We start from the raw sequence: 25,157 nt of genomic DNA on the forward strand, positions 1-25,157 counted from the left end.
AAGTTTCTGCTAAAAAATCCCCTACTAACCTTATGGATTTTTCCCTTGTAAGTTACTGTCTTCTTTTGTCTCGCTGATTTTAAAGTTTTTTATCACTTTATTTTGCCAATTTAATTACAATATGTCTTGCTTTGGATCTGCTTTTGTTGATCCTGTTGGGTGTTCTCTATGCCTCCTGGATCTGGATATCTGTTTCCCTTCTCAGATTAGGAAAGCTATTTCTTCAGCTATTATTTCTTCAAAAAATTTTCTGTCCCTTTTCCATCTCTCTTCTTCAGGGACTGCTATAATATGTTATTATGTTTGATGAAGTCACTGAGTTCCCTAAGTCTGTTCTCATTTTGCATAATTCTTTTTTTCCTCTCTTTTGTTCAGCTTGATTACTTTCCATCACTCTATCTTCTAGGTAATTAATTCTTTCCTCTGCTTTTTCCAACCTATTGCTTATTCTATGAAGAATGTTTCTCATTTAATTTATTGAGCCTTTTATCTCTGCTATATTATTCCTTATCTCTGTGTTAAGGGTCTCAGTCATGTCTTCCAATCTCAAGTCCAGTGAGTATCGTTATGATCATTACTTTAAATTCTCTATCAGGCATGTTGATTTTATCTGTTTCACTTAGAACTTTGGCAATGGCCTTGTCCTTGTTCTGTTCTTTCATTTGGGATGAATGTCTTCTCGTTTTATCTAAGTCTCTGTGCCTGTGTCTGTGTATTAGGTAAGGCAGTTATAACTCCTGTAAGGACCTATGTCTCCTGAAGATAATGGCCTTAAGAAGAAGAGGTGCTGTAGTGTCCTGCCATGTAGTGGTCCTCTGTTCTCCAGGGCCTGGGCCTTCTGGGATTGTCTTTACCATGCGCTGTATATGCTCTGCTGTTTTATCCTGGCCACTTTATCCTTCAGGCCAGTCATCTGCAGGGGCTCTCTTTGCCTGTAGTGGGCAGTGTTTTGTCCGTGGCCTGAATATGGCTCATTTTAGCTAGGTGTGCTCTGGTCTGTTTGTGAGATAAGACCTGTCACCACTGGCACCAAAACTGAGGCTCTGCAAAACTTCTGAGTTGGGAGACACACTGTAAAGAGGGGTTTGGCCCAGTCTTCCTGGGGAGGGAGCCCACTGTGCTGGGAGTGAGCCAAGCTTGACTGGAAGTGGTGGTTCCACTGGAGTGTGTGTGTGGGTGGGGCTTGTTGTAAGCAAGTTGCGTAGTGAGTGCTGGCACTGCTCTGGTTCTTCCAGAGCTAGTTTCGTTGATCTGTTCTACTGTGGTTTTTGTTTGTTTTGGGTTTCGATATTATTTATTTCTGCTCTAATCTTTATTACTTCCCTTCTTCTTCTGGTTTTAAGCTTTATTTGCTGTTTCTTTCCCAGGTCCTTTAGGTGTAAGGTTAGGCTATGTGCTGGTGACTTTTCTTGCTTCTATATATATACTTCCCTCTTATGACTGCCTTTACTGCATCCCAAAGGTTTTGTACTGTTGTGTTTTCATTTTCTTCTGTTTCATGTATTTTTTAAAATTTGTCTTTTTATTTTTAAAGATTTTTATTTATTTATTTGACAGACAGAGAATAAGCAGAGTGAGCAGCAGAGAGAGAGGGAGAAGCAGGCTCCCCTCTGAGCAGGGAGACTGATGTGGGAATCAATCCCAGGACCCCTGAATCATGACCTCAGTTAAAGGCAGATGCTTAACTGACTGAGCTGCCTAGGCATCCCTCTTTATTTATTTTAAAGATGTTCCATTTTCTCCTGGATTGCTAGTGAGAAGTTATTAGAATATCTTACTATTGTTTCCCTATAAGTCATGTGTCTTTCCTAAGTACATAAGACTAGTTCAATATCTAAAAATCAATTAAGAGTGGGAGGAGTTTAGATGGCAGATTAGTGGAAGGGACCCTGGGCTTGCCTCCTCCCTTGAACACAACTAGATTGGCTTCAACATATCTTGAACAACTGGAAATCAGTATGAGGATTAAGAGAACAATCTCTTGATTGGGAAGAGTTTTTTCTTTCCGCGTAATTCTAGATGATTAAAATGTTAGACTATTAGATTTGGCACAAATCTAATTAGTTTGATAATATCGAGGTTGGCCACAGTATAAGAAAATAGGTATTTTCATATACAGTTTGTATAAGAATATACGTTATAAACTTTTGGAAGTGTAATTTGATGGCTATATATCAATCAGTGATTTTGGTTGCAAGCATAAAACAAAACAAATCACCCTCTAATTTAACCACAAAAGGAACTTATTAGAGGATAATGGGTAGAACTTAGAATCCAGACAAGAGCCTAAAAATTAAGCTTGGAATCTACATAGCCAAAATCTGGTACTCTGAACCATGCTGCACAACTGAATACCCCATTATCACGGTCACTGGGCATAAACACCCCGGCTTGTATGGCCAGCAGCACAGTGTTGTACCCTGCCACCAGAACCTTTATAACTGCTATATGTCATTGCTGATGCCACCTACCCAAAATGGAGTGCACTGACTCTGCTTCTTCTCATCACCAATCTCTAATTTAAAATTTGGAGTAAGTATGTCTGACTGGTGTCTGAGGCTGAAGCATGAGAATGTATCTGGCATTTCAGCTTCTTTAGAAAGAAACAGACTATATCTCTAAAGGTGGGAGTTCTGCAAACATAGTTGTGGGTTCTGATATTAGAATCCCACAAAGTGGGGCGCCTGGGTGGCTCCCTTCCTCTCTCTCTCTGCCTGCCTCTCTGCCTACTTGCGATCTCTCTCTCTCTCTCTCTGTCAAATAAATAAATAAATAAGAATCTTAAAAAAAAAAAAAAAGAATCCCACAAAGAATGACACGATATCCACAAAAATGGTATACATTAAAATTATAAATACATACTACTCTTTAACTCCAAAATTCTGCTGTAAGGAACTTGTCCTACAAACATGTAGAGAGCTTATCACATCATAGTCTATAATAGCAAAAAAATTAAAATCAGTAAGAGGCTGGTCCCATAAATTATGGTATTTTTTAGAATATTAGATAACAGGAAGCTCATAAAATATTTATTAAATGAATACTATGTGTCAAGTATCATATTAAACACTAGGAATACCACTGTAAGCAAAATGGGCAGTAGTCTGAGTGAGATACTAATATTTTTAAAATTTATTTATTTATTTATTGAAGATTTTATTTATTTGTCAGAGAAAGAGAGAGAGCACAAGCAGGGGGAGCTGCAGGCTCCTGCTGAGCAGGGAGCCCAAAGCAGGACTCAATCCCAGGACCCTGGGATCATGACCTGAGTCAAAAGCAGATGTTTAATAACTGAGCCACGCAGGTGTCCCTTTTACTTTATATTTTTGAAGATTTTAATTGTTTATTTGAGAGAGACAGAAGTAAGTGCGAGCAGGGCGGAGGGGCAGAGAGAGAGAGGGATAAACGGACTTCCTCCTGAGCAGGGATCCTCATATGGGCTGGATCCCAGGAACCTGAGATCATGACGTGCGCCTAAGGCAGCCACTTAACCAACTGAGAAACCCAGGAGCACCCCCCACTTTGTAAAGATTTTATTTATTTGAGAGGGAGAGAGCACGAACGGCGGGAAGGGCAGAAGGAGAGGGACAAGTAGACTCCCTGCTCAGCAGGGAGCCCAACAGGGGGCTCTATCGTAGGACCCTGAGATCATGACCTAAGCCGAAGTTAGATGCTTAACTTACCAGGTGCTCCAATGTACTAAAACCTATGTATTTTTTAATGCCTAAAATATATTTAGACATAAAAAAATTAGTGTAACGTTATTAGGAAAAAAAGACATTTATGTATTTTTGTGTACACAGAGAGAAATTTTCTGGAACAATACACAAAAACAGTTATCTCTGGAGTAACAGTGGATGGGGGAGTTTTTTTTCTGATACCCTGAAATTTTTTTACATATATTTAAAATTTTAAAAATACCTTTTATAATTTAAAATGGGGAAATTTTATTTTTCAAATGATATGATTGAGTACCTTAAAACAAACAAAAACAAAGAGAACCTTGGCGAATATAGGGTTTCTTTCTGGAGTAAGGAAAATGTTCTAAAATTAGACAGTGGTAAGGCTTAAACAACTCAGGGAATTTTATGGGTGATATTTATGTAAGGTATGGCATTATATCTTAATAAAGCTGTTAATGGAGAATGGGGGAAGTGATCTTCAGGCTTGTGTGGGACCTGACCCTGATTTAGGATTTGAATTAGTTTGGCATTTGATGTTTTAAATTCAAAATGTAGGTGAACTTTGCCTTTTACTCTAGACATATACATTTTTTTTGTTCAAAAAATCTTTATTAGTCTGGGGAAAAAATTAGCCTGGGATAGGTTCCATATTTATCCTTTGGCTTTCCCATTACAGAAGGTTATTTTGATATAACTGTAACAAAACTTACCAGGAGAAAAAGATTCCTCAGAAAACCAGTAATAAGAATTCTGTTTCTGGGCGCCTGGGTGGCTCAGTGGGTTGAGCTGCTGCCTTTGGCTCAGGTCATGATCTCGGGGTCCTGGGATTGAGTCCCGCATCGGGCTCTCTGCTCAGCAGGGAGCCTGCTTCCTCCTCTCTCTCTCTGCCTGCCTCTCTGCCTACTTGTAATCTCTGTCTGTCAAATAAATAAATAAAATCTTAAAAAAAAAAAAAAGAATTCTATTTCTCCTTGAACAGTTACTGAGCACCTACTCTGTTCAAGGCATTAAGCTACTTGCTGGGGATATGGATGTGTCCAACAGTGAACTTATTATTTAGGGGGAAGAGACTGAGAAAAAGATGACAATTTAAAAAAATATTTTCAAGTAGATGATAGAGTTTTAAAAAACAATTTTGGATTAAAAAACCCCAATGGTGGGTGCCTGGGTGGCTCAGTGGATTAAACCTCTGCCTTTGGCTTAGGTCATGATCTCAGGGTCCTAGGATCCAGTCCTGTGTTGGGCTCTCTGCTCAGCATGGAGCCTGCTCCCCCTCTCTCTCTGCCTGCCTCTCTGCCTACTTATGATCTTTCTCTGTGTGTCAAATAAATAAAATTAAAACAAACAAACAAACAAACAAACCCCAATGGGTCTATTCTTAAATGACACATTTAAAGAATAGAATTATATTTTGTAATTCCCTTTTTTCAACTATCCATTTATTTCTAGCATCTCCAGAGGATGTACCTTTGGAAACCTGGTAAGAGGTTTGCAAGCTCACTCCAGGATTTTTAAGATTGAGAGTAGCCGTGGTAAACCATCTCTACCAGTTAGCACCTGGTCGCCTGCCTCAGATTCTTCATCTATCAAATAGGGGTAACAACACTATCAACCTTATGGGGCTGCAGTGAAGATTACATGAGATAATCCATGCAAAGTACTTAATTAACATGCTGCCTGGCATAAATGCCAGCTATTCTTACTATGTGAGGCTCACCGTGATTAACATGTTCAACCCTAAGAGGCAACCAGTCATTCAGAATCAAAACATTAGCTCCAGGAAAAGAAAGGCACAGGATTCAAAGAAAGTTTTACTGATTGCCAAAAAGTAAACCCCATAAAATAAAAGTTAAATCATGTTTCTAATTAGGAAGACAGTATTAAAAGGATATTAGTTCTTTCCTAGTTAACTTCTGAATCTAATGTAGTGGTTCTGAACCAGTGGCAATTTTGCCCTCCAGGAGACATTCAGCAGTGTCTGGAGACATTTTTGGTTGTCACAAGTGAGGGGAGGGAAGGGCCGCTGCTGGCTGGCATCTAGTGGGCAGAGACCAAAGATCCTACTAAACATTCCACAGTGCACAGGACAGCCTCCCACAGAAAAGAATTATCTGACCCAAAGAAACCCTGATCTAATGTAATCCTTGACAAACTGATTGTAAAATTCTTTTGGAGGACTAAATGGGCAAAATCACCAAGAAATTTTGGGTAAAAAAAATAAGGAGAAGTAATTGCTCTATTAGATAACAAAAAATATTATCAAACTACAAAAATAAAACATTAGAATTCTGTCACTGAGAATAGACAAATCAATAAAACTTACACACACACAAAAAACCCCCCAAGAAACAGACACAAGTGTGTAAAATAATTTGGTGTTAAAAATATGTTTCAGGGGTTGCCTGGGTAGCGCAGTTGGTTGAGCCCTGAGTTGGTTTTGGCTTAGGTCAAACCCTGAGTTGGGTTGCAGGCTCAGCAGGGAGTCGGCTTCAGGATTCTCTCTATCCTTCTACCCCACCCCACTTATTCCACCCCCTGCTCGCTCACATGCTCGCTCTCTCTAAAATAAATAAATAAATCATTTATAAAAAAGATTTTATTTATTTACTTGACAGAGAGAGACAGCAAGAGAGGGAACACAAGAACGAGGAGTGGGAGAGGGAGAAGCAGGCTTCCTGTTGAGGAGGGAGCCTGATTAGGGGCTCGACCCCTGGATGCTGTTACCATGACTGGAGCCGAAGGCAGGCATTTAACAACTAAGCCATCCAGGAGCCCCTAAATAAATCTTTTTAAAATATGTGTTTCAAATAAGTGGAGAAAAGATAATTATTTGAGAAATTATTCTCAGACAATTGATTAATACCATATATTATAAACTCTAACATCTAGAATGTTTCCCCCATACATCTAGAATCAGGGTACATCTAAGAGTTGCTCTCACATTTCATGTGTTAGTTTCTTTTTTCCTGAAAAGCTGTTTATCTTAAGTTGACAGCAAATCTTAGATTTGGTGCTATCTTAGAAATATGGTAATACAGTAGGTGGAAAATGGTGAGTATACTTCACACCATCTAAAACATTTCAGATGAATTAAAGACCTAAATGTTAAGAATGAGATGGTAAAGGAACAATAAAAAGGAAATAAAAGGAAAGTAATCTCAAGACAACAAAGATCTCTCTAAACATAAAACAAACAGACAAAAACAAAACCCATAAAAGATGCACAAATATATACATAAAAGTGTAAAACTTCATTAAGTAAAACACCACAAACTATGGATTTCTCAATTTAGTGTAATCCCAATTTTAGAAGTAGAAATTGTTTGGAAGTTGACAAAAGGACTTTAAAGTTATCTGACAGAGTAAATATATAAAAACTAGTCAAAAAAATTCTAAAAAGAACAATGAAGAGTTTTTTCTATTTATTATTATTATTATTATTATTACTATTAACCCTGAGATCAAGAGTCATGTGCTCTGTTCACTGAGCTAGCCAGGTTTTCTAAGCCCCTCTTCTGCTTATTATTAAAGTAGCACTGGGGCACCTGGGTGGCTCAGTTGTTAAATGTCTGTCTTCAGCTCAGGTCATGATCCCAGGATCCTGGGATGGAGCCTCACATGGAGCCCCACATTGGGCTCTCTGCTCAGCAGGAAGCCTGCTTCTCCCTCTAACACTCCCCCTGCTTATATTCCTCTCCCTCTGCCAAATAAATAAATAAATAAATAATATTTTAAAAATAAAGTAGCATGTACCAAGGCCAGAAGAGAAGGTCCAAAAATAGATATAAAATATATAAAAATTTACCATTTGATAAAGGTAATATTTCGAACCACTGAGTAGACAGAGTAAAAAATCCAATAAACAATGTTGGGACAAATAGCTAACCATTTGAAAAGAAAACTATTAGATTACTGTTCTCTCTCTTTTTTGAAACTAATTCTAGGTGGATTAATAAATTAAATGTAGGGACGCCTGGGTGGCTCAGTTGGTTAAGCAGCTGCCTTCGGCTCAGGTCATGATCCCAGCGTCCTGGGACCGAGTCCCACATCGGGCTCCTTGCTCCGCGGGGAGCCTGCTTCTCCCTCTGACTCTGCCTTCCACTCTGTCTGCCTGTGCTCGCTCTCACTCGCTCTCTCTCTGACAAATAAATAAATAAAATCTTTAAAAAATAATAATAATAAATAAATTAATTAAATGTAAAAATACCTTTATAATCTTAAGAAAAAAGCCTTTTGAAGGAAAAAAGTGATAAGACTGACTACATAAGAACTTAAAACTTCTATAAAGGGATGCCTAGGTGTGGCTCTGTTGGTTAAGCATCTGCCTTTTGCTCAGGTCATGATCCCAGGGTCCTCGGATCTAGTCGCGTATTGGGCTCCTTGCTCAGCAGGGAGCCTGCTTCTCCCTCTGCCTACCACTCTCCCTGCTTGTGCTCTCTCTCCCTGATGAATAAATAAAGCCTTAAAAAATATATAACTTCTGTGAAGAACCAAAAAGAAGTCAAAAGTCGGGCGGGGGGAAGCAATGTGTATGACACAGGGAGCTGTATTATTTTCCTAGCACAAATTACTGCAAACTAGCTTAAAACAGAAATTTTTCCTCTCACAGTTCTGGAGGCTTAAAAGTAAAAATCAAGCTGTATGCAATACCACACTCCCTCGAAGTTGCTAGGGGAGAATCTGTTCCAAGCCTTTCCGGTGCCACCAGCAATCCTTGGCATCCCTTCATTTGCAGTTGCAACTCCCATCTTTGTTTTCACCGTCACATGGTGTTCTTCCCCTGTCTTCATGTCTTCTCATAAGGGCAGCAGTCATATTGGATTAAGGGCCCACCCTACACTGTATGATCTCATCTTGAATTATAACATCTACAACTACCCCATTTCCAAATAAGGTTACATTTCTGTAGTGGTGGTTAGAACTTCAACATTATCTTTTTGGAGGACCCAAGTTAACCCATAAAAAGTCTTTAATATGTAAGGAAAATGTACAAATAACACCCCAAAAAGAGAGCAGGTAATTTTCACACGCACACACCATCTCCACCGCCATGTGTGTATGTATGTGTATGCATATATATATATATATATCAATATATATATATATATATCAATATATATATATATCTATATCTCCAACATGTCTGCTGGCGATAGAGCTTTGCAGCTCTACTATGTGCAGAGCACACACTCTGATCTCCAACCCCACTAGCTGCTCCTCCTTCCCTTGCCTTTACCTGAGGCAGACACTGTGGTGTGTCCTACCACTGGGTCCAGATGTTCTTCCTCTTGTAGATTCTTAGCCTAGGTGATCTCACTCAGATCAATGATTTTATTACAGTCTATGTGCCAATGACACCAAATTGTGTCCCACGTCAGAACTTCTCCCCTGGTCTCCAAACTCAGTACAAACAATATACCTTGCATCTCCAGCTGGCTATTCCATAAGCATCTTAACTTTTAACACTTTCAAACCAGAACTCTTGAATCTTTCTTCCAATCCTGTTCCTCCTCAAGTCTTCCTTCATTTCTGTTAATGACAACAACATGCATCCAGTGGTTCAGGTCAAAACCAGGGTATCATTCTTGATTCCTCCCTTTCTTTCACTATCTCCATCCAAGTTCTCAGGACTTGATTTTACTTCCTAAATATCTACTAAATACTTCCAGTAACCCAGCCCACTCTATTCCAAGCTACAATTATTTTTGGTATGGACTATTACAGCAACCTCTAAAAATGATTTCACTGATTCCACCTTGGTCCTCTTACAGGAACATGATTATACTTCTGGTTTGTTTGGGGAAGTTCCAGTTTTTACCTGTTGCTTGACCTTCCCTCCAGTCAGCACCCGCTTCATTTTCAAAATGATTCCCATTTGAATACTACATTTTATGATCACCTTGCCTTAGAGTCCTATCTTCTCACAGTAGCTAAAGTCACCTTTTAAAAATATGAATCAGATCATGTCATTCCAGTGCCTTGAAACCCTTCAAAGATTTCTTATTATATAAGGATAAAATCTGAACTCCTTATTATGGTCTACATGACCCCAAATGACCTAGTCCACCTATTTCTCATCTCTTAGGACTCTGTTGTGCAACCATTCAAGCCCCACTGGTCTTTTGATTCCTATAACTGGTCATGTCATTTCTACTTCCAAGTCTTTGCTTTAGCTGCACCCTTTCCTGCTACCTTATTCCCTTAGAACTTCCCATAACAAATCTGTTCTGTCATTTTGTTCTCAGATCAAATATTAACTCTTCAGAGAGAGGTCTTCTTTGAAAACACATCAAAACGTTCCCAACCCCACCCAAGTTACTATTACATTGTTCACTATTTAACAGTTGTTTATTATTTATATTTCCCCACTAGAATGTAGGTCCCTTGTTATCTTGTTTACCTCTGGTCCCCGGGGTCAGAGCATGTGCTCAATAAGTATTTACTGAAAGAATGACTTACATCCAAAGAAAAAAATTAAAACCATAACAGCTCAAAGAATTTGGCTATCATATCAGCAAGAACAAAAATGAACAATTAAAACAATTAAAAGAACAAAAATGCCTATTTTCCTTTCTAATGCTTTGCATATTGTCTGAAATTACATTTATGTGATTATTTATTGTTTGACTTCCCCTCACTAAAATAGAACCTCCACAAAGCCAGGGACTTGGTTTTATTCACATCTGTATTCTTAGCACCTACAAGTGCCTGGCATATAATAAATGTTCAGTAAATATTTACCCCCAAAATTGACAATATCTGGGGTGACTAGATAGTAGAGAAAAGGGTATGGTGAGAATATAATTGGTGCATAATTTCTGTAGGAAATTTGGCAATGTGTATCAAAAGCTCTCAAAGGGGGCATACCTCTTGACTTCACACTTTCACTTCTAAGAGGAACTTATCCTAAACAAGCAAATGAACAAGGGTACAAAGATTACTTATGAGGGACTTTATACTGTGTTAGGACACAGAAAATTTAGAATGTCAGCATGATATCCTTTTTTTTTTTTAGCATGATATCCTTTAATAGGAGGTTATAAATATGATTATAAATCTGTACAATGAAATACATTAACAATATTTCAGAGGAGGGGCACCTGGATGGCTCAGGTCATGATCTCAGGGTCCTGGGATCAAGCCCCTGTTGGGCTCCCTGCTCAGCAGGGAGACTACTCGCCCCTCTGCTCCTCCCCCTGCTCATGTTCTCTTTCTCTCTCAAATAAATAAATCTTCATAAAAAAGTTCCTCCATGTTAAAAAAAAATATTGGGGAGGCACATATGTATTGGTGCAGCAAGAGATAAAAAGTATATTAAAAGGCAAGCTGGGGCGCCTGGGTGGCTCAGTGGGTTAAGCCGCTGCCTTCAGCTCAGGTCATGATCTCAGGTCCTGGGATTGAGTCCCGCATCGGGCTCTCTGCTCAGCAGGGAGCCTGCTTCCTCCTCTCTCTCTCTGCCTGCCTCTCTGCCTACTTGTGATCTCTCTCTGTCAAATTTAAAAAAAAAAAAAAATCTTAGGAAAAAAAAAAAGGGCAAGCTGAACAACCCCACATGTAGGGGCACCAGGGTCGCTCAGTTGGATAAGCATCCATCTCTTGGTTTTGGCTCAGGTCATGGTCTCAGGGTCCTGAGATGGAGCCCTGTGTTGGGCTTCTCGTTCAAAGTGGAGTCTGCTTGCAATGCTCTCCCTCTCCCTCTTCCCCTTCCCCTGCTCTCTCCTTCTCTGTAAAACTTTGTAAATAAAATCTTAAAAGAAAACCCCACATGTAGAGCAAAATTTCATTTTTGCAAAAACAATGTATGGGGAAGACACATGGCATTATGTATGAATGTACACAGGCATTTACAGGTAAGTTTGGACAGACAGACTTCAAAATGTCAACCCTGGTGATCTTTGGATGGTGAGAATAATGGCAATTTTAATTTTCTTCTACATACATTCCTAAACTTTTCATAATTAGGTCAACAAAAATTACCTATGTTCTGGTTTTTAGATGGGAAACAAAAAGCAATTAAGTATTATGGAAAACACAGACACACTTCATAAACTTAATGAAGACTAGAGCCCAGGTTTAGAACCATGGGTTCAGAAATGTTAACTACAGTACTGGAGATGATTTTCTGATTTCCTGAGTTCAAGCAAGTTGTTTTCTCAGTCAATATTTGTAAAAAAGATAAATAAAACTTGTTTATTTCATTGCCTGCCAAGCTTGAGAAGGTCAGGCTTCATTGAGAAATAACACAAAGTGTAGCAAAAGCTACCACTGATAACTAGGCATTTTCCTTGTATTGCCTCATTGAAAACCTTCTAATGGTCCTGCCAGGTATCAACATTCTCAAATGCAAAAGCTGAGAGAGGTGACAGAAATTGTCGAAGTTCTCCCAGCTGCTATATGGAAGATCTTGATTTGAAGAGGTCTCTCTGGGGGCACCTGGGTGGCTCAGTCGTTAAGGGTCTGCCTTCAGCTCAGGTCATGATCCCAGGGAAACCTGCTCCTCCCTCTCCCACTCCCCCTGCTTATATTTATTCTCTTTCTCGCTGTCTGTCAAATAAATAAATAAAATCTTTAAAAAGAAGAAGAAGAGGTCTATCTGACCTGAAGGCCTTCAGGGAAAGTTAGAAAAAGGAGCTTTAGGCTTTAACCTTGCAAGTCTCTTAATGCCTCTGATTGCTTACATGACTATCCCACTGCTCTATTTAATTTGCAAGAACAGTAAAATGAGAACGAGCCTGGTGTTTTTAAGAAAATTGGAGTAAAAATATGGAGAAGCAAGATTTATAGTGGGTACTATTCAAAAGGCTCAAGGTCAAAATGCTTGGTTGGGTAGTTACAGGGGAGGGGAGCAGTTTGAGAGTGTACCCGTGTATGTGTGTATGAAGGGCCACAAGAGACACCACAGAATGGGATAAGGATGACATCTATGCACTTGAAGGGAGATGGGCCATGATGAGGGAAGCTGGACAGTACCTGGGAAGAAAAGGAGCTGGTAGACTGACAAAGTGTAAAGGGGGATAGAGAGAAGGAGCAATAGGAAAGAGGAAGAACTAGGAGGAAAGGCAGTTACAAGTTATTCTGTAGTATTTTTTCCCTCCACCGTTTTTTCTCCCTTTAGTCTCTTCCTTGCTGATCTCAGTCACAATTCAGCCCTCAGTGCTCTTTTCTATCTGGATGATTACAAAATCTCTCCAGTCCTGACCTTCCTCGAGAGTTCCAGAGTCCCCTCCTCTGAGGTCCAAAATGAATGCAGCATCCCTTTTACGTCAAGCCTGCTCCAACCCTTGTACTTGCTCTCACTTAATCAAACATGTTCTCTCTCTTCTCTTCCTTCAACCATTCTTTCATCCAACAAACATTTACTGTGGCTCTATTATGTCCTACACACCGCCATTAACTTACCAAGTGGGCTCACTTCTACTTTTTTTTTTTTTTTTTTAAGATTTTATTTATTTATTTGACAGGCAGAAATCACAAGTAGACGGAGAGGCAGGCAGAGAGAGAGGAGGAAGCAGGCTCCCTGCTAAGCAGAGAGCCCGATGCGGGACTCGATCCCAGGACCCTGGGATCATGACCTGAGCCGAAGGCAGCGGCTTAACCCACTGAGCCACCCAGGTGCCCCCCTCACTTCTACTTTGAAAATCTTGTCTGTCCATCTCATCTAAATTCTTACCTGAGATTTACTGAGAAATCCTTCATGCTTCAGCCATGGCTACACAGGACTCTAAGATAATTGGTTTTGCATGCCCTCCATTTTGTAATGACCACCTAGTGCGAATAGCATTATACCTGAGACACAGAAGGGGCTCGCAGTGGAGACTTACAGACTGCAAACTAGTTGGGATTGGAGGAGAAGCTAGGAGATTTGGCTTGAAGGAGTATTTGCATACGAAGAAAGATGTCTTCCTTAAAGTCTTGGTTACAGATCTGTACAAATAACAGCAGCGTCAGAATTCTTTTATTTCTGGGGTGTGGCCATAGGAGGCTGGGAAGACCGCTTAAATCTGAGGTTTAGAGTCTTCTGATAGAGAGAAAGCCTGTCCACCTCCCATCCCTTGAAGACTCAATAGTCACTTGTTGAATCTATCACCTTCCATGAGAGGGACCACGGATGTTGTGTTCTCCTTTGTATCCCCGGCGCCTAGCACATGGAGCCCACATTAGGGATTCAGTAAATATCTGTGGAGGATTCGAGAAAGGCAGGGACCATAGATATTTCATTCATCGTCTCAGGAAGAAGGACAAAGACTAAGGGGCTCGAGGTGAAACAGTGCAAGGTATTTCCCTCCCTATTCCTTTAGAGGTTGGTAAATGTTTGCTAAGCGAAATAAATCGCCCTCTTGCACAGCTCCAAAATCGGGCCCCTCGCTCGGCTGCCAGGCCCTGGAGCCCGGCCACCATCTGGCTCAGGCTCAGGCCCGCGCTTCCCTCTCTCCCAGCCCAGGCTCCTGTTACCTCCCTGCACACATCTGTACTCACAACAGGCCCAACAATTACACGCTCCCGCGGCCCTGCCTCGAGATCCGGGACAGCCCCCAGGACCGCGTCCCCTCAGCTCCCCGCCCCCAACCCTGTGTCCGGGGGAGCCCGCGGCCCGGCCTGAGGCCGCCTCTTGCAGCGGGTTCCCGCACCCTCAGCCGCAGGTACGCCAGACGCCGTCCATGTGCTCGGCCGCCGTCGCCAGCCCCGGCCCGCTGCGGCTGGAGCGGGGAGCCCGGGAGGCCCGGCGGCCGCGGCCCTGGCCCGCCGCGCTGCTCCGGGCGGGAGAGGCCGGCGGGCGGGGAGGCGGGAAGCGGCTGCAGCTGTGAGGCACCAAGGGGCGGGAGGCGGGGGCGCAGGGGACAACGGGCCAAGTCGGGGTTGGGAGGCGGCACCCCCGCCGCGGTGGGGCTTGGCGAGCGGCGGCTCGCTCACTCACCACAGTCCGGCGGGGCAGGGCGCCGGGGGTCCGGGACAGGGCCCGGCGGAGCCTCCGTGCCCTGCCCGAGCGGGCCCCCCCGGAACTCTCGGAGCCGCTGTCGTCCGAGATCACGATGAAGTCCTCCATGGCTACGGGCCCTAGCCGAGGCAGCTCGCGGGCCGCTGGCGACCGGGGTGGCGGCGGCAGCGTCGGCGACTTCGGCTCCCGCTGCTGAGGCGGCGGCGGCAGCGGCGGCGGCGGCAGCGGCAGCGGCAGCGGCGGCGGCGGCGACAACAGGAGCCATCACCCCGCCGGCCCCGCCCCTTCCCGCTCCGAGCCCCGCCCCCGCCGGCCGGCCCCGCCCCTCCTGAGCCTGCCCCCACTCCGTCCCCAACCCCCGCGACAGGCGGCTGGCGGCCGGGTAAGGGAGGCGGGCGCCGGTCTCGGCGGGGGCACTCGCCCTCCCTTCCCGGGGAGTAAAAAAAGAGAGAGAGAAAATCAAGTCGCAGCCAGCTTGGGCCAGTGTTGCGGGTATGCCTGCGTGACGCTAAGGCTGCGAGGGCTTCCCCACCTGTTTCCAACCGACCCAAGTGTGAAGTGAGGTGTGAACAGGCCTCTGACTGAGCCCGCGTCCCAGGGGTGGGACTTGGCCTCCGGACTGACTGACTGAGGGTAGATGGCCTGGCTTGTGGCCAGGTGGGGCACAGAGGCCCCACTTCCTTATACACATGTGCAGTTGGTCTGTAGGATAAATTCCTAGAGTGGAATTAGAATTAGTGGGTCAAAGGTGATGTTTCTGCTGTTTGGATAAATGATGCCAAATTACTCCTAAGTTGTACCAATTGGCAGTTTCACCAACAATCTCTGTCACTCAGGAATTTACGCTGTGAGATCTAGACACTTGTACAGTTGGTAGCAGGGTCAGAAACTTGAAAAAAGGCACAAAGGGAAGCCATGAGGTGGCACACATCTGGAATAATAAGGTGTTAAGAATGAGCAAAGCTATAAAGATAAAAAGAAGGATATACCCCATAGAGGGTGAAGTGGTAGGTAGTTGGCTAGTTGTAGGTTACCAAAATTAAAATCAAGATAGGATCTGTGTTACAAGAAATGTGGGGTATTGACAAAAATCCTGTGGCTTATGCACCAGCAACTTGATAATATGTGTTGACAGATCCAATGGGAAATTGTATTTACCTGAAGAGGGTTTGGCTCTCCAAGGATTGCTTGTCATGTGCTACCTAAGCAGTGTCTAGGGCAGTGATTCTCAAACTTTAGAGAGCATCACAATCACGAAGGAGACTTGCTCAAACACCAATTGCTAGGCCTCACTCCAGCGTTTCTAAATCTGGGGTAGGAGGTATGAGGCTCTGAATTTGTGTTTCTGAAATTTCCCAGGTAACACTGATGCTGCTGTTCTGGGGACCATGCACTGAAAATCACAGCTTTGGTGGGTGAGGAGTCCACGGCCAATGGATTTCAAGTTCTGGTCAAATGACTGAAATCATCCCTTTTGTGAAGGGCTTCATTAAATTGTCTTCACCAAATGCCATTAGACATTTGGTTTATTTAACTCCCTGTTTCTTTTTTCTTCTTCAAAGTTTTATTTATTAGAAAGAAAGAGAGTGAGAGAGAGTATGAGAGGGGAGAGGGTCAGAGGGAGAAGACTACTCCCTGCAGAGCCCGAAGCCAGACACATCCTCGATCCTTGGACTCCGGGATCATGATCTGAGCAGAAGGCAGACACTTTACCGACTGAGCCACCCAGGTACCCTTAACTCCCTTTTTCTTGAAACACTGTCTTCACAAGGCTTCTGTGACTCTGCATCTCTCTTACCACTTCTTTTTAGTCTCCTTAGATGACTCCTGCTCTACTACTCACTCCTTAAATCTTGATGTTCCTCAGAGGTCTGACATAGGCCACCCGCACACACCTTGCCCTACGCAATGTCAGCTATTCTTGGGGCTTTAAATGATAATTTTCATGCCGATGACTCCCTAGGTTTATCTCAGGCCTGTTCTCAAAGCTCTAGATGTATATATCCAAATGTGTATCAAATCTCACAGGCAACTCAAGTTGACAACCAAACCCCTGTCCCCTCAAAAAAACCTGCTTCTTCTTCTTTGTTCCCCATCTCATTGCATGATGGTACCACCAGCCTGCAAATGCTCAAGTGAGAAATCTGAGCATTATGCTTGACTTCTACTTCTTTCTCACCAACAAGTCCTGTCTCTTTTTATCTCCTAAATATTTTTTGCACCCCTTCACTTCTTTTGGCCTCTACTCTTAGGACTTTCGGCAAACTAAGAGATCAACTCTGGCCCAGTCTACTATAGCAGCCTCGTATCTTGTTTTCCTGAATCTATTCTTGCTCTCTTTCATTCCTTTTTCCACATTCAGCCAAAGTGATTTTTTTAAAAGATTTTATTTATTTATTTGAGAGAGAGACAGTGAGAGAGAGCATGAGCGAAGAGAAGGTCAGAGGGAGAAGCAGACTCCCCATGGAGCTGGAAGCCTGATGCGGGACTTGATCCCAGGACTCCAGGATCAAGACCTGAACTGAAGGCAGTCGTCCAACCAACTGAGCCACCCAGGCGCCCCAGCCAAAGTGATTTTTTAAAAAAGATTTTATTTATTTATTTATTTGACAGAGAGAGATCATAAGTAGGCAGAGAGGCAGGCAGAGGGGGGCGAGAAGCAGGCTCCCTGCCGAGCAGAGAGCCCGATACAGGGCTCCATCGCAGGACCCTGGGATCATGACCGGAGCCAAAAGCAGAGGCTTTATCCACTGAGCCACCCAGGCGACCCAGCCAAAATGATCTTTAAGAAAGTATGTAATCAAACCGCCTTTAGTGGGTTCCTAATAACACTATGTCTAGCTGTAAGTCTTAGTTGGCTTAGGCTGCCATAACAAAATGACATGGTCTGGGTTAACTGAACAAGAGGAGCTTATTTTCTCACAGTTCTGGAGACTGGGAAGTCCAAGATCAAGGTGCTGGCTGGTTTGGTTCCTCTCTCTTTGGATTGCAGATTTCTTGTTATATCCTCACATGGTCTTTCCCCAGTGGGTGCATACAGGGAGAAAGAGAGGGAAAAAGAGGGGAGGGAGGGAAGAAGGGAGAGAGAAAGGGGGAGGGAGAGAAATCTCTTCTTTATAAAGCCACTAAACCCAGCATGAGGGCCCCATCTCCATCTCTAATCTAACCTTAATTATCTCTCAAAGATCCCATCTCCAAAAACCATCACATTGGGGGTGGCATATGGTGGCATATCTTTCTTTTAAAAAGAAAGATAATATATATATATATATATTTGTAAGTTATGTGTTATATTTATACATAGTAAATATATTATTTCACTGTAAGTAAATTTTACTTGAAAAAAAAGAGACATGGAAAAAATTTTGAACTCTACGATATATATGCTATAGTGAAGGGATGAAGTATACTGATGTCTGCAAGTTACTTTGAAATGCATCTAAAATAAGATAGGTGAATGTGTAGATGGTTAAATATGGATAAAGCAAATATAATAAAATGTTAACATTGTCAAATCTTCATGGTAGTTATATAGATGTTTATTTTAACTTTTATGTAAATTTGTATGTTTTTGTATTATGTTGAGAAAAAAATCTAAAATTAAGAACGTGAGTTGTGATTTTCCCACAATTTAAAAACTTTTTCTAAAATGGTGAGAGAAGGGGTATCTGGGTGGCTGTTTTGGTTAAGTGTCTGCCTTTGGCTCAGGTCGTGATCCAGGATTCTGGGATCAAGTGCCACGTCAGGCTCCCTGCACAGAGGGGAGCTTGCTTCTCCCTCTCCCTCTGTTGCTCCTCCTGCTTGTGTTCCCTCTCTCTCTCTCTGTGTCAAATAAATAAATGAAATATTTTTTTTTTAAAAAAGGAGAGAGAAGATTATAGTGAACCCTCTGTGTCCATCATCCAGCTTCAAGAATGTACAATCTTATTCCACTTATATTCTCACCCACTCTCTCATCCCCACCTTCCTGAATTATTTTAAAGTAAATGCAAGACATCACACGGTTTATTCTAGAGACATTTCAGTTTCTAGCTTTAAAAGATAAGGAATCTTCATTTAACAATTTGTCGAGCACATATGGTGTACTCAAGGGATACAGTGGTGAACAAGGTAGACATGGTCTCTGATTTATGGTGATTATAGTTTATAAGGGAGACAAACAATAAACTAGTAAACTGATAATAAACTAGTAAACTAATAAAATATGACAATAACCGCTTTGAAATATCTTAACTTGTGAGATATAAATATGAACGATTTTATTGTTTCTCCAATAACCATTACCACTGTCCCCAGAAATCCTCTTGCTCTCTGACAGTGAATTCCCCTAAGAATATCCTACTCTGGGGGCACCTGGGTGGCTCAGTGGGTTAAGTGCCCAACTCTTGATTTTTTTAAATTTTTTAAAAGATTTTATTTATTTATTTATTTGACAGACAGAGATCACAAGTAGGCAGAGAAACAGGCAGAGAGAGAGAGAGAAGGAAGCAGGCTCCCTGCTGAGCAGAGAGCCCGATGTGGGGCTTGATCTCAGAACCTTGGAATCACGTCCTGAGCTGAAGGCAGAGTCTAACCCACTGAGCCACCCAGGCGCCCCCCAACTCTTGAGTTTGACTTGGGTCATGATCTCCGGGTCATGGGCTCTAGCCCCACGTGGGGCTCTGCACTCAACTCAGCATCTGCTTGTCCCTCTCCCTCCCCTTCTGTCCCTCCCCTGTGGTCTCTCTAATAAATAAATAAATAAATAAAATCTTAAAAAAAAAAAAAAGAATATCCTACTTTGGTCCTTTATCTATGAAATCACTTTCAGTAACCAATGCAGTCTCATTCTAAGTATTATGTCTTAGTCAGGCCCATTTAAAATCTTTAATCTCATATTTAATTCATAGCTCTTCCCATTCTCCTGGTGCCAGTGGACTGGAATTGTGGTTATAAGTGGATTAGTGGAGGGAGTGGTAATAGCTCCTTCTTCCTCCGTGGCTCTTGTTTTCTCTCAGGCAGGGATGAGGAGGAGGAGAGAGAGTGTTCTCTGCAAGACTGTCCAGAGTTGTTTGTTCTCTCTCTGCTGGTTGTTGCTACTTCAGTAGCAGTTCTCTCAGTGTGTCAGGAGTCCATATGCCAGCAGTTCTTACTTGGACTGGGCACAGTTGCTCTCTGGAGCCTACCTTGCGCACTTCCCAACATAGAAGTCGGTATCAACTTCTTTCTCCCAGACATCCCCTCCGGTCCCTGCCAGGGGTAATCTAATATATAGCCTTTTGTTTTGGGGGGGTCCTTGTCTGGAAGGGCTTCTTGGGGAGTGCCAGCAAGAGCCTTAAGCCTCAGTGATCTTCTGCGCTCTCTAGTCGACTCACAGATGGAGAATTTACATGCTTGATGACCCTATCTCAGCATCAACTAGCTCTTTTCTCTCTTCCTTCACACCCAACAGCAGGGGCTCATTCAAGTCAGTGGTTCAGCAACTTTCAGACAAGTTCTCAGCTTGGGGAACGGGAAGAGATAGTTTGCTGCACTTTCAAATTGTGGGAAGGGAATGGGAGGAACAAATTGAATGGCCCTATCTTCTTCAGCTAGGCAGAAGTAATGGGTGGTTGCCATCTGCCATAAGTAATATTCTTCCATGGATATTTGAACTAATTGGAAAAAAATTTAAATTCTATTTCTGTTGCAGAATTTATGATAAGTGATTAATATTAGTAACTTTCAAGCATAACAACAGAGATAGGACTGGGGCACTTGGGTCACTCAGTCAGCTAATGCCTCCAATTCTTGATTTTGGCTCAGGTTAGGGGCATGATATCAAGCCTGTATCAGGCTCTGTGCTGAGCATGAGGCTTGCTTAAGATTCTCTCTCCCTCCCTTTGCCCCTCCCTCCCCAGTTTGAGCGCACATTCTCTCTCTCTTAAAAAAAAAAAAAGTGATAGGACTTTAGGGGTACAACAGTGTTCAGATTATATATATCTTTCTCATCAGCCATCCTGCCTGAAATTCAGGAAACACAGAGTCCCTGGTTGTGTAATAAGAGTATACTTGAAAAGTACCCTGACCTTATCTGACAACACAGATGGAAGCTCTGAAGCTGCTTTTCTTAATGAGTAGTGTTATTTGGTCATCCTGGATCTGTCTTGAAATATTCTGTTTACCCAAGGCTTCCAAAAGGATGGCGTCTTTTTCAAAAACTAGTATGTGTGTGTATTTTCCTCTTCTTTTTTTCTGGGTGATTTGTCTTATTTTATTTTTCCAGATTTATTGAGATACAGACATATATTTATTGAGATATTGACATATAACGTTGTATACGTTTAAGATGTGATATTTTGGGGTGCCTGGGTGGCTCAGTCGGTTAAGCGTCTGCCTTGGGCTCAGGTCAAGACCTCAGAGTGCTGGGAAGGAACCCTGCATCAGGATCCCTGCTCAGCAGGGAGTCTGCTTCTCCCTCTGCCTCTGCCCCTCCCCACTGCTTATGCTCTCGCGCTCTCTCTGTCTCTCAAATAAATAAAATCTTTTTAAAAAAGATGTATAATGTAATATTTTGATATATACATATATTATGAAATGTTTGCCATAATAAGGTTAGTTAACACATCCTTTACCTTGCATAATTATCATTGTTGTTGTTATGGTGAGAACATTAAAGCTCTACTGTCATAGCAACTTCCGAGTACAAGAGAGTATTACTAACATTATCAACGTGCTGTACATTAAATGTCCAGAACTTACTCATCTTAAAACTGAAATTTTGTTCCAATTGATTAATAGCTCCCCATTTCCACCCCCGCCACCAAACCTAGCAACCACCACTCGCCTCTTTGTTTCTGTAAGTTTAATGTTTTAGATGCCACATATAAGTGAGATCATAGAGTACTTGTCTTTCTCTGAATTATTTTACCTAGCATAATTCTCTCAGGGTCCATCCATGTTACTGCAAATGGTAGGATTTCTTTCTTTTTTATGGCTGAATAGTATTCCGTGTGGGTTTCAAGGTGATACTTCTTCATAGACTTATTCCTCTTCACTCATGCATCAATCCCATGTATACTGAGAGGCTAGTGCAGTCATTTATCTACCCAAGAGTCACCCTGCCGAGCTCTGTCCCCGGCAGCCACACTCAGCATCCCAGCATCCAGCCACTGCAGCTTCGAACTATATCTTTGAGCATTTGTGTTTTCTCTCAATTTATTCTGTTAACTTGTACCAAGATGTGTCCTATGGTAATAGAACAGCCTAAGAGAGGTTATTTTTTGGGTCTGGGAACACTCAAAAAATTCCATATAAATTAATGATAATTGCTTCTTTGCTTTATGCCACTTCAGTTTACAAAAGGTTTCACAGGAGCACTCCAGTTTTGGGTGGCAGGAGAAACTTGTAGTCCTGAGTGCCCACTGGGTGCCAGGCACCTTGTTAGGGGCTGGGAATAAAACTGAGCAAGACAGGTGTACCCTCTTTCTTAGAGAGCGTAGCAGCCCTAGTTTGTGAGTGCAGAAAACAAATCTCAATCCCTTACTTTCTTTTATTTAAAAACTTGAATATGAAAAAAATTTGTGAAAATGGAAGTCAAAACCATTTCACACCCATTACGATGGCTATTATTTTAAAAATACGGAAAACAAGTTTTGGCGAGGATGTGGAGAAATTGGAACCCTTGCTCATTGGTGGTAGGAATATAAAATGATGCAGCTGCTATGGCATACAGTTTGGCAGCTCCTCAAAAAGTTAGACATAGAATTATCATAAGATCCAACAGTTCCACTCCTGGATATTTACCCCAAAGCTTTAAAAGCAGGGAGACAGATACTTTTCCACATATCTTCATTGCAACATTATTCATAATAGCCAAGAGGTGGAAATAACCTGTGTCCATCAGCAGTTGAAGGAATAAACAATTCTATTCAGCCTTAATGGAAGTTATGACACATGCTACTATATGGAGGAGACTTGAGGACATCACGCTGAATGAAACATGCCTGTCACAAAAGGACAATTATTGTGTGATTCTACTTATATGAGCTAACTGGAATAGACAAATTCATGGAAAGAGAAAATAGAATAAAATTATTGGGGGTATGGGAAGGGAGAATGGGTGCTATTTAATAGGCGCAGAGTTTCTGTTGGGAAGGTGAAAAAGTTCTGGAAATGGATAGTGGTGATGGTTGCAAGATATTGTAACTATATCCTAATGCCATTGTATATTACACTTAAAAATGGTTTAAGGGCCACATGGGTACCTCAATCAGTTAAGCATCTGACTCAGAATCTCAGTTCAGGTCTTGATCTCAGGGTTGTGAGTTCAAGTCCCATATTGGGCTCCATGCTGAGCCTGAAGCCTACTTAAAAAAGAAAGAAAGAAAGAAAGAAAAACTGCTTAGAGTAGTAAATTTTAATGTATATTTTACTACAATAAAAATATGTGAATATTTTCCTTTTATCAAAAAACTGAAACATTATGGATAATGTTAAAACCTTTGACCACCACCTCCATCCTGATCCCAGTTCCCCCTCTTCGTTGGTTCTGTGTTTCCTTCTCTAGAGCTTTTCTATGTATTTGCTTGCATTCAGAAGTACTTAGAAAAAATGACATATATTTTTAGCTTTATCCAAAGTGCATGTCTGCTTTATCGTGGAGATTTGGAACCATCATTTGTAGTAAAAATGTTCTGAGCAGTAGGGCTTTCTGCCTTATTGGGGATTTTTTTTTTTTTTTGATGGATGTACCTTTTTCCAAAGTTGTGATTTTCTTTCATTTTTCTTTTTTTCATTATGTTGCAGGGTCAGTGCCTGTGGACCTCTTTTGTTTACGCTACAGCTAGCCAGCTCAGATTTCTCCTGTGCCTTAGAGAACACTCTGTCCTTCCTGCTGGATTCCAGGTATAATCTCCCAGTTTTGGGTCACTCCTAGCTTTTCCACTGGACTGCTTTAGTAGGCAACCTCTCATTGTACATAACTTAAATAATTTTCTTATCCTTTCCGTTTACATTCCTGTTTCTAATTTGCTGAGATACCAAGTAAATGTCAAAATCTTCATAAAAATTTTGCTTTATCCTCTCTGTTCAAAGATGATACATCCTCATTTTGTGAAATTTAAAACAATTTAGAATGCTTATAAAACAAAATGTGTAACTGCATCACCCACTTGCATAACATCTTTCTAGACATCTCTGAATGGTGATTACTCACAGGTGCATGCAATTTTACAGAAACAGGATCATACTATGTATATTGTATTGGAATTGGCTTTCTTAGTTTCAAAAAATATTTCCTTACAGTTTGCTGTGTCAGTGAATATAATCTACAATAGTATCCATTTTATTGGCTCATAGTAATAGTTTTTTTAAATAGTATGACATGTTTCTTCTTATTTAATAGAAAAGCACAAAGAAGCAAACAAAAAAGTGTATCACATTCTCTCAACCCTGATATCCTACATTGAACAGTTTGTAAAATTAAAAGAAACATATCTATGAGATTAGCAAATTCATGCTACAGAAAGTTACAAAATAAAAAGTGCAAGTTGAAAGCCACCCTCCCTTTTCTAGTTCAGTCTTCCCAAGGCCAAATGCTTTTCTCAGTTTCTTGCAAATCCTTCAAAATATACAAAATTACTTACATATCTGTATTTCTTTTTCTTTTTTGTGTGTTTTAACACACACACACACACACACAAAATCACATTATTATATAGAGTTTTTTACTTTGCTTTTTTCATTTGATCTATTTTGGGGATCATTTCTTAACTGTAAGGTAAATAGATCTTTTTTAATACCTGCATTTTAAAAAAGTCATTTTTAGGATACACCAAAATTTATTTAACCAATTCCTTGTAGTAGATATTTTTATTGTTTCCAGGGTTTTGCTTGTTTGTTTATTATGCAGTTTTGATTTTACTATTACCAGTAATGTTGCAAGAACATCTCTGTACTTACCTTAACAAGGCTTGCCAACATATCCACAGAGAAAATCTTAAGCACTGGGGAGTGGGTTAAAGGGTGTATGTGTTTTACGTGTGGGTAGAAATTGCCAAATCATCATCCAGAAAGGTTGCACCAAATAACATTATGACAAGTGTTTGAGAGTGCTTGTTTCCTAAAATTCCACAAGCATTAGTTATCAAACGTTCTGGTTGTTGCCAATCAAATGAATTAAAATTGTTTTTTTGCTCTGATTTGCATTTATTATTATCAAGTTGAGATATTTTTTGTTATGCCTGAGTTTTCGTGTCTGAGAGACCACCAAGGAGCCAAGCACCAATGCAATCACTTGAGGGTTTATTTGACAAGCTTAAGCTTGGGCCCAAGTATACCCAGCACAGCCTAGTAGCGACTTGGACCCCGAGCCAGATTACAGTCAGGGTTTTTAAAAGGCAGAGTAGGGGTAGACTCAGCGGTGGGTGAGGACAAAAGGGGGTTATGGATGATGTAAGTCTCTAAGGAATTTTGGAAGCGAGGTCTCCAGGACCTTGAGAAGCTAGCTATTGTCTGGGGAAAAGGTTATTCATTATCAGTAATAAAAATCTTTTCGTGAGACCCTTTAGATGTGTATC

The 25,157-nt window shown here is 41.5% G+C and overlaps 1 protein-coding gene across 2 annotated transcripts in view; it reads right to left on the reverse strand.

Moving 5' to 3' along the window:
• The window catches only part of SIMC1 (SUMO interacting motifs containing 1), a 69,703-nt gene extending 54,813 nt beyond the window's left edge, over nt 1-14,890 (reverse strand). For both annotated transcript variants that reach the window (XM_045075590.1, XM_045075589.1), the window contains exon 1: nt 14,599-14,890. In XM_045075590.1, coding sequence (XP_044931525.1) covers nt 14,599-14,727 — 129 coding nt within the window. In that variant the 5' untranslated portion in view covers nt 14,728-14,890. The remainder of the gene's footprint in view (nt 1-14,598) is intronic.
• Between the last annotated feature and the right edge of the window lie 10,267 nt (nt 14,891-25,157).

This window comes from Mustela putorius, unplaced genomic scaffold (assembly GCF_011764305.1).
Source record: "Mustela putorius furo isolate JIRA1106 unplaced genomic scaffold, ASM1176430v1.1 tig00000145_pilon_pilon_pilon, whole genome shotgun sequence".
NCBI lineage: Eukaryota > Metazoa > Chordata > Mammalia > Carnivora > Mustelidae > Mustela > Mustela putorius.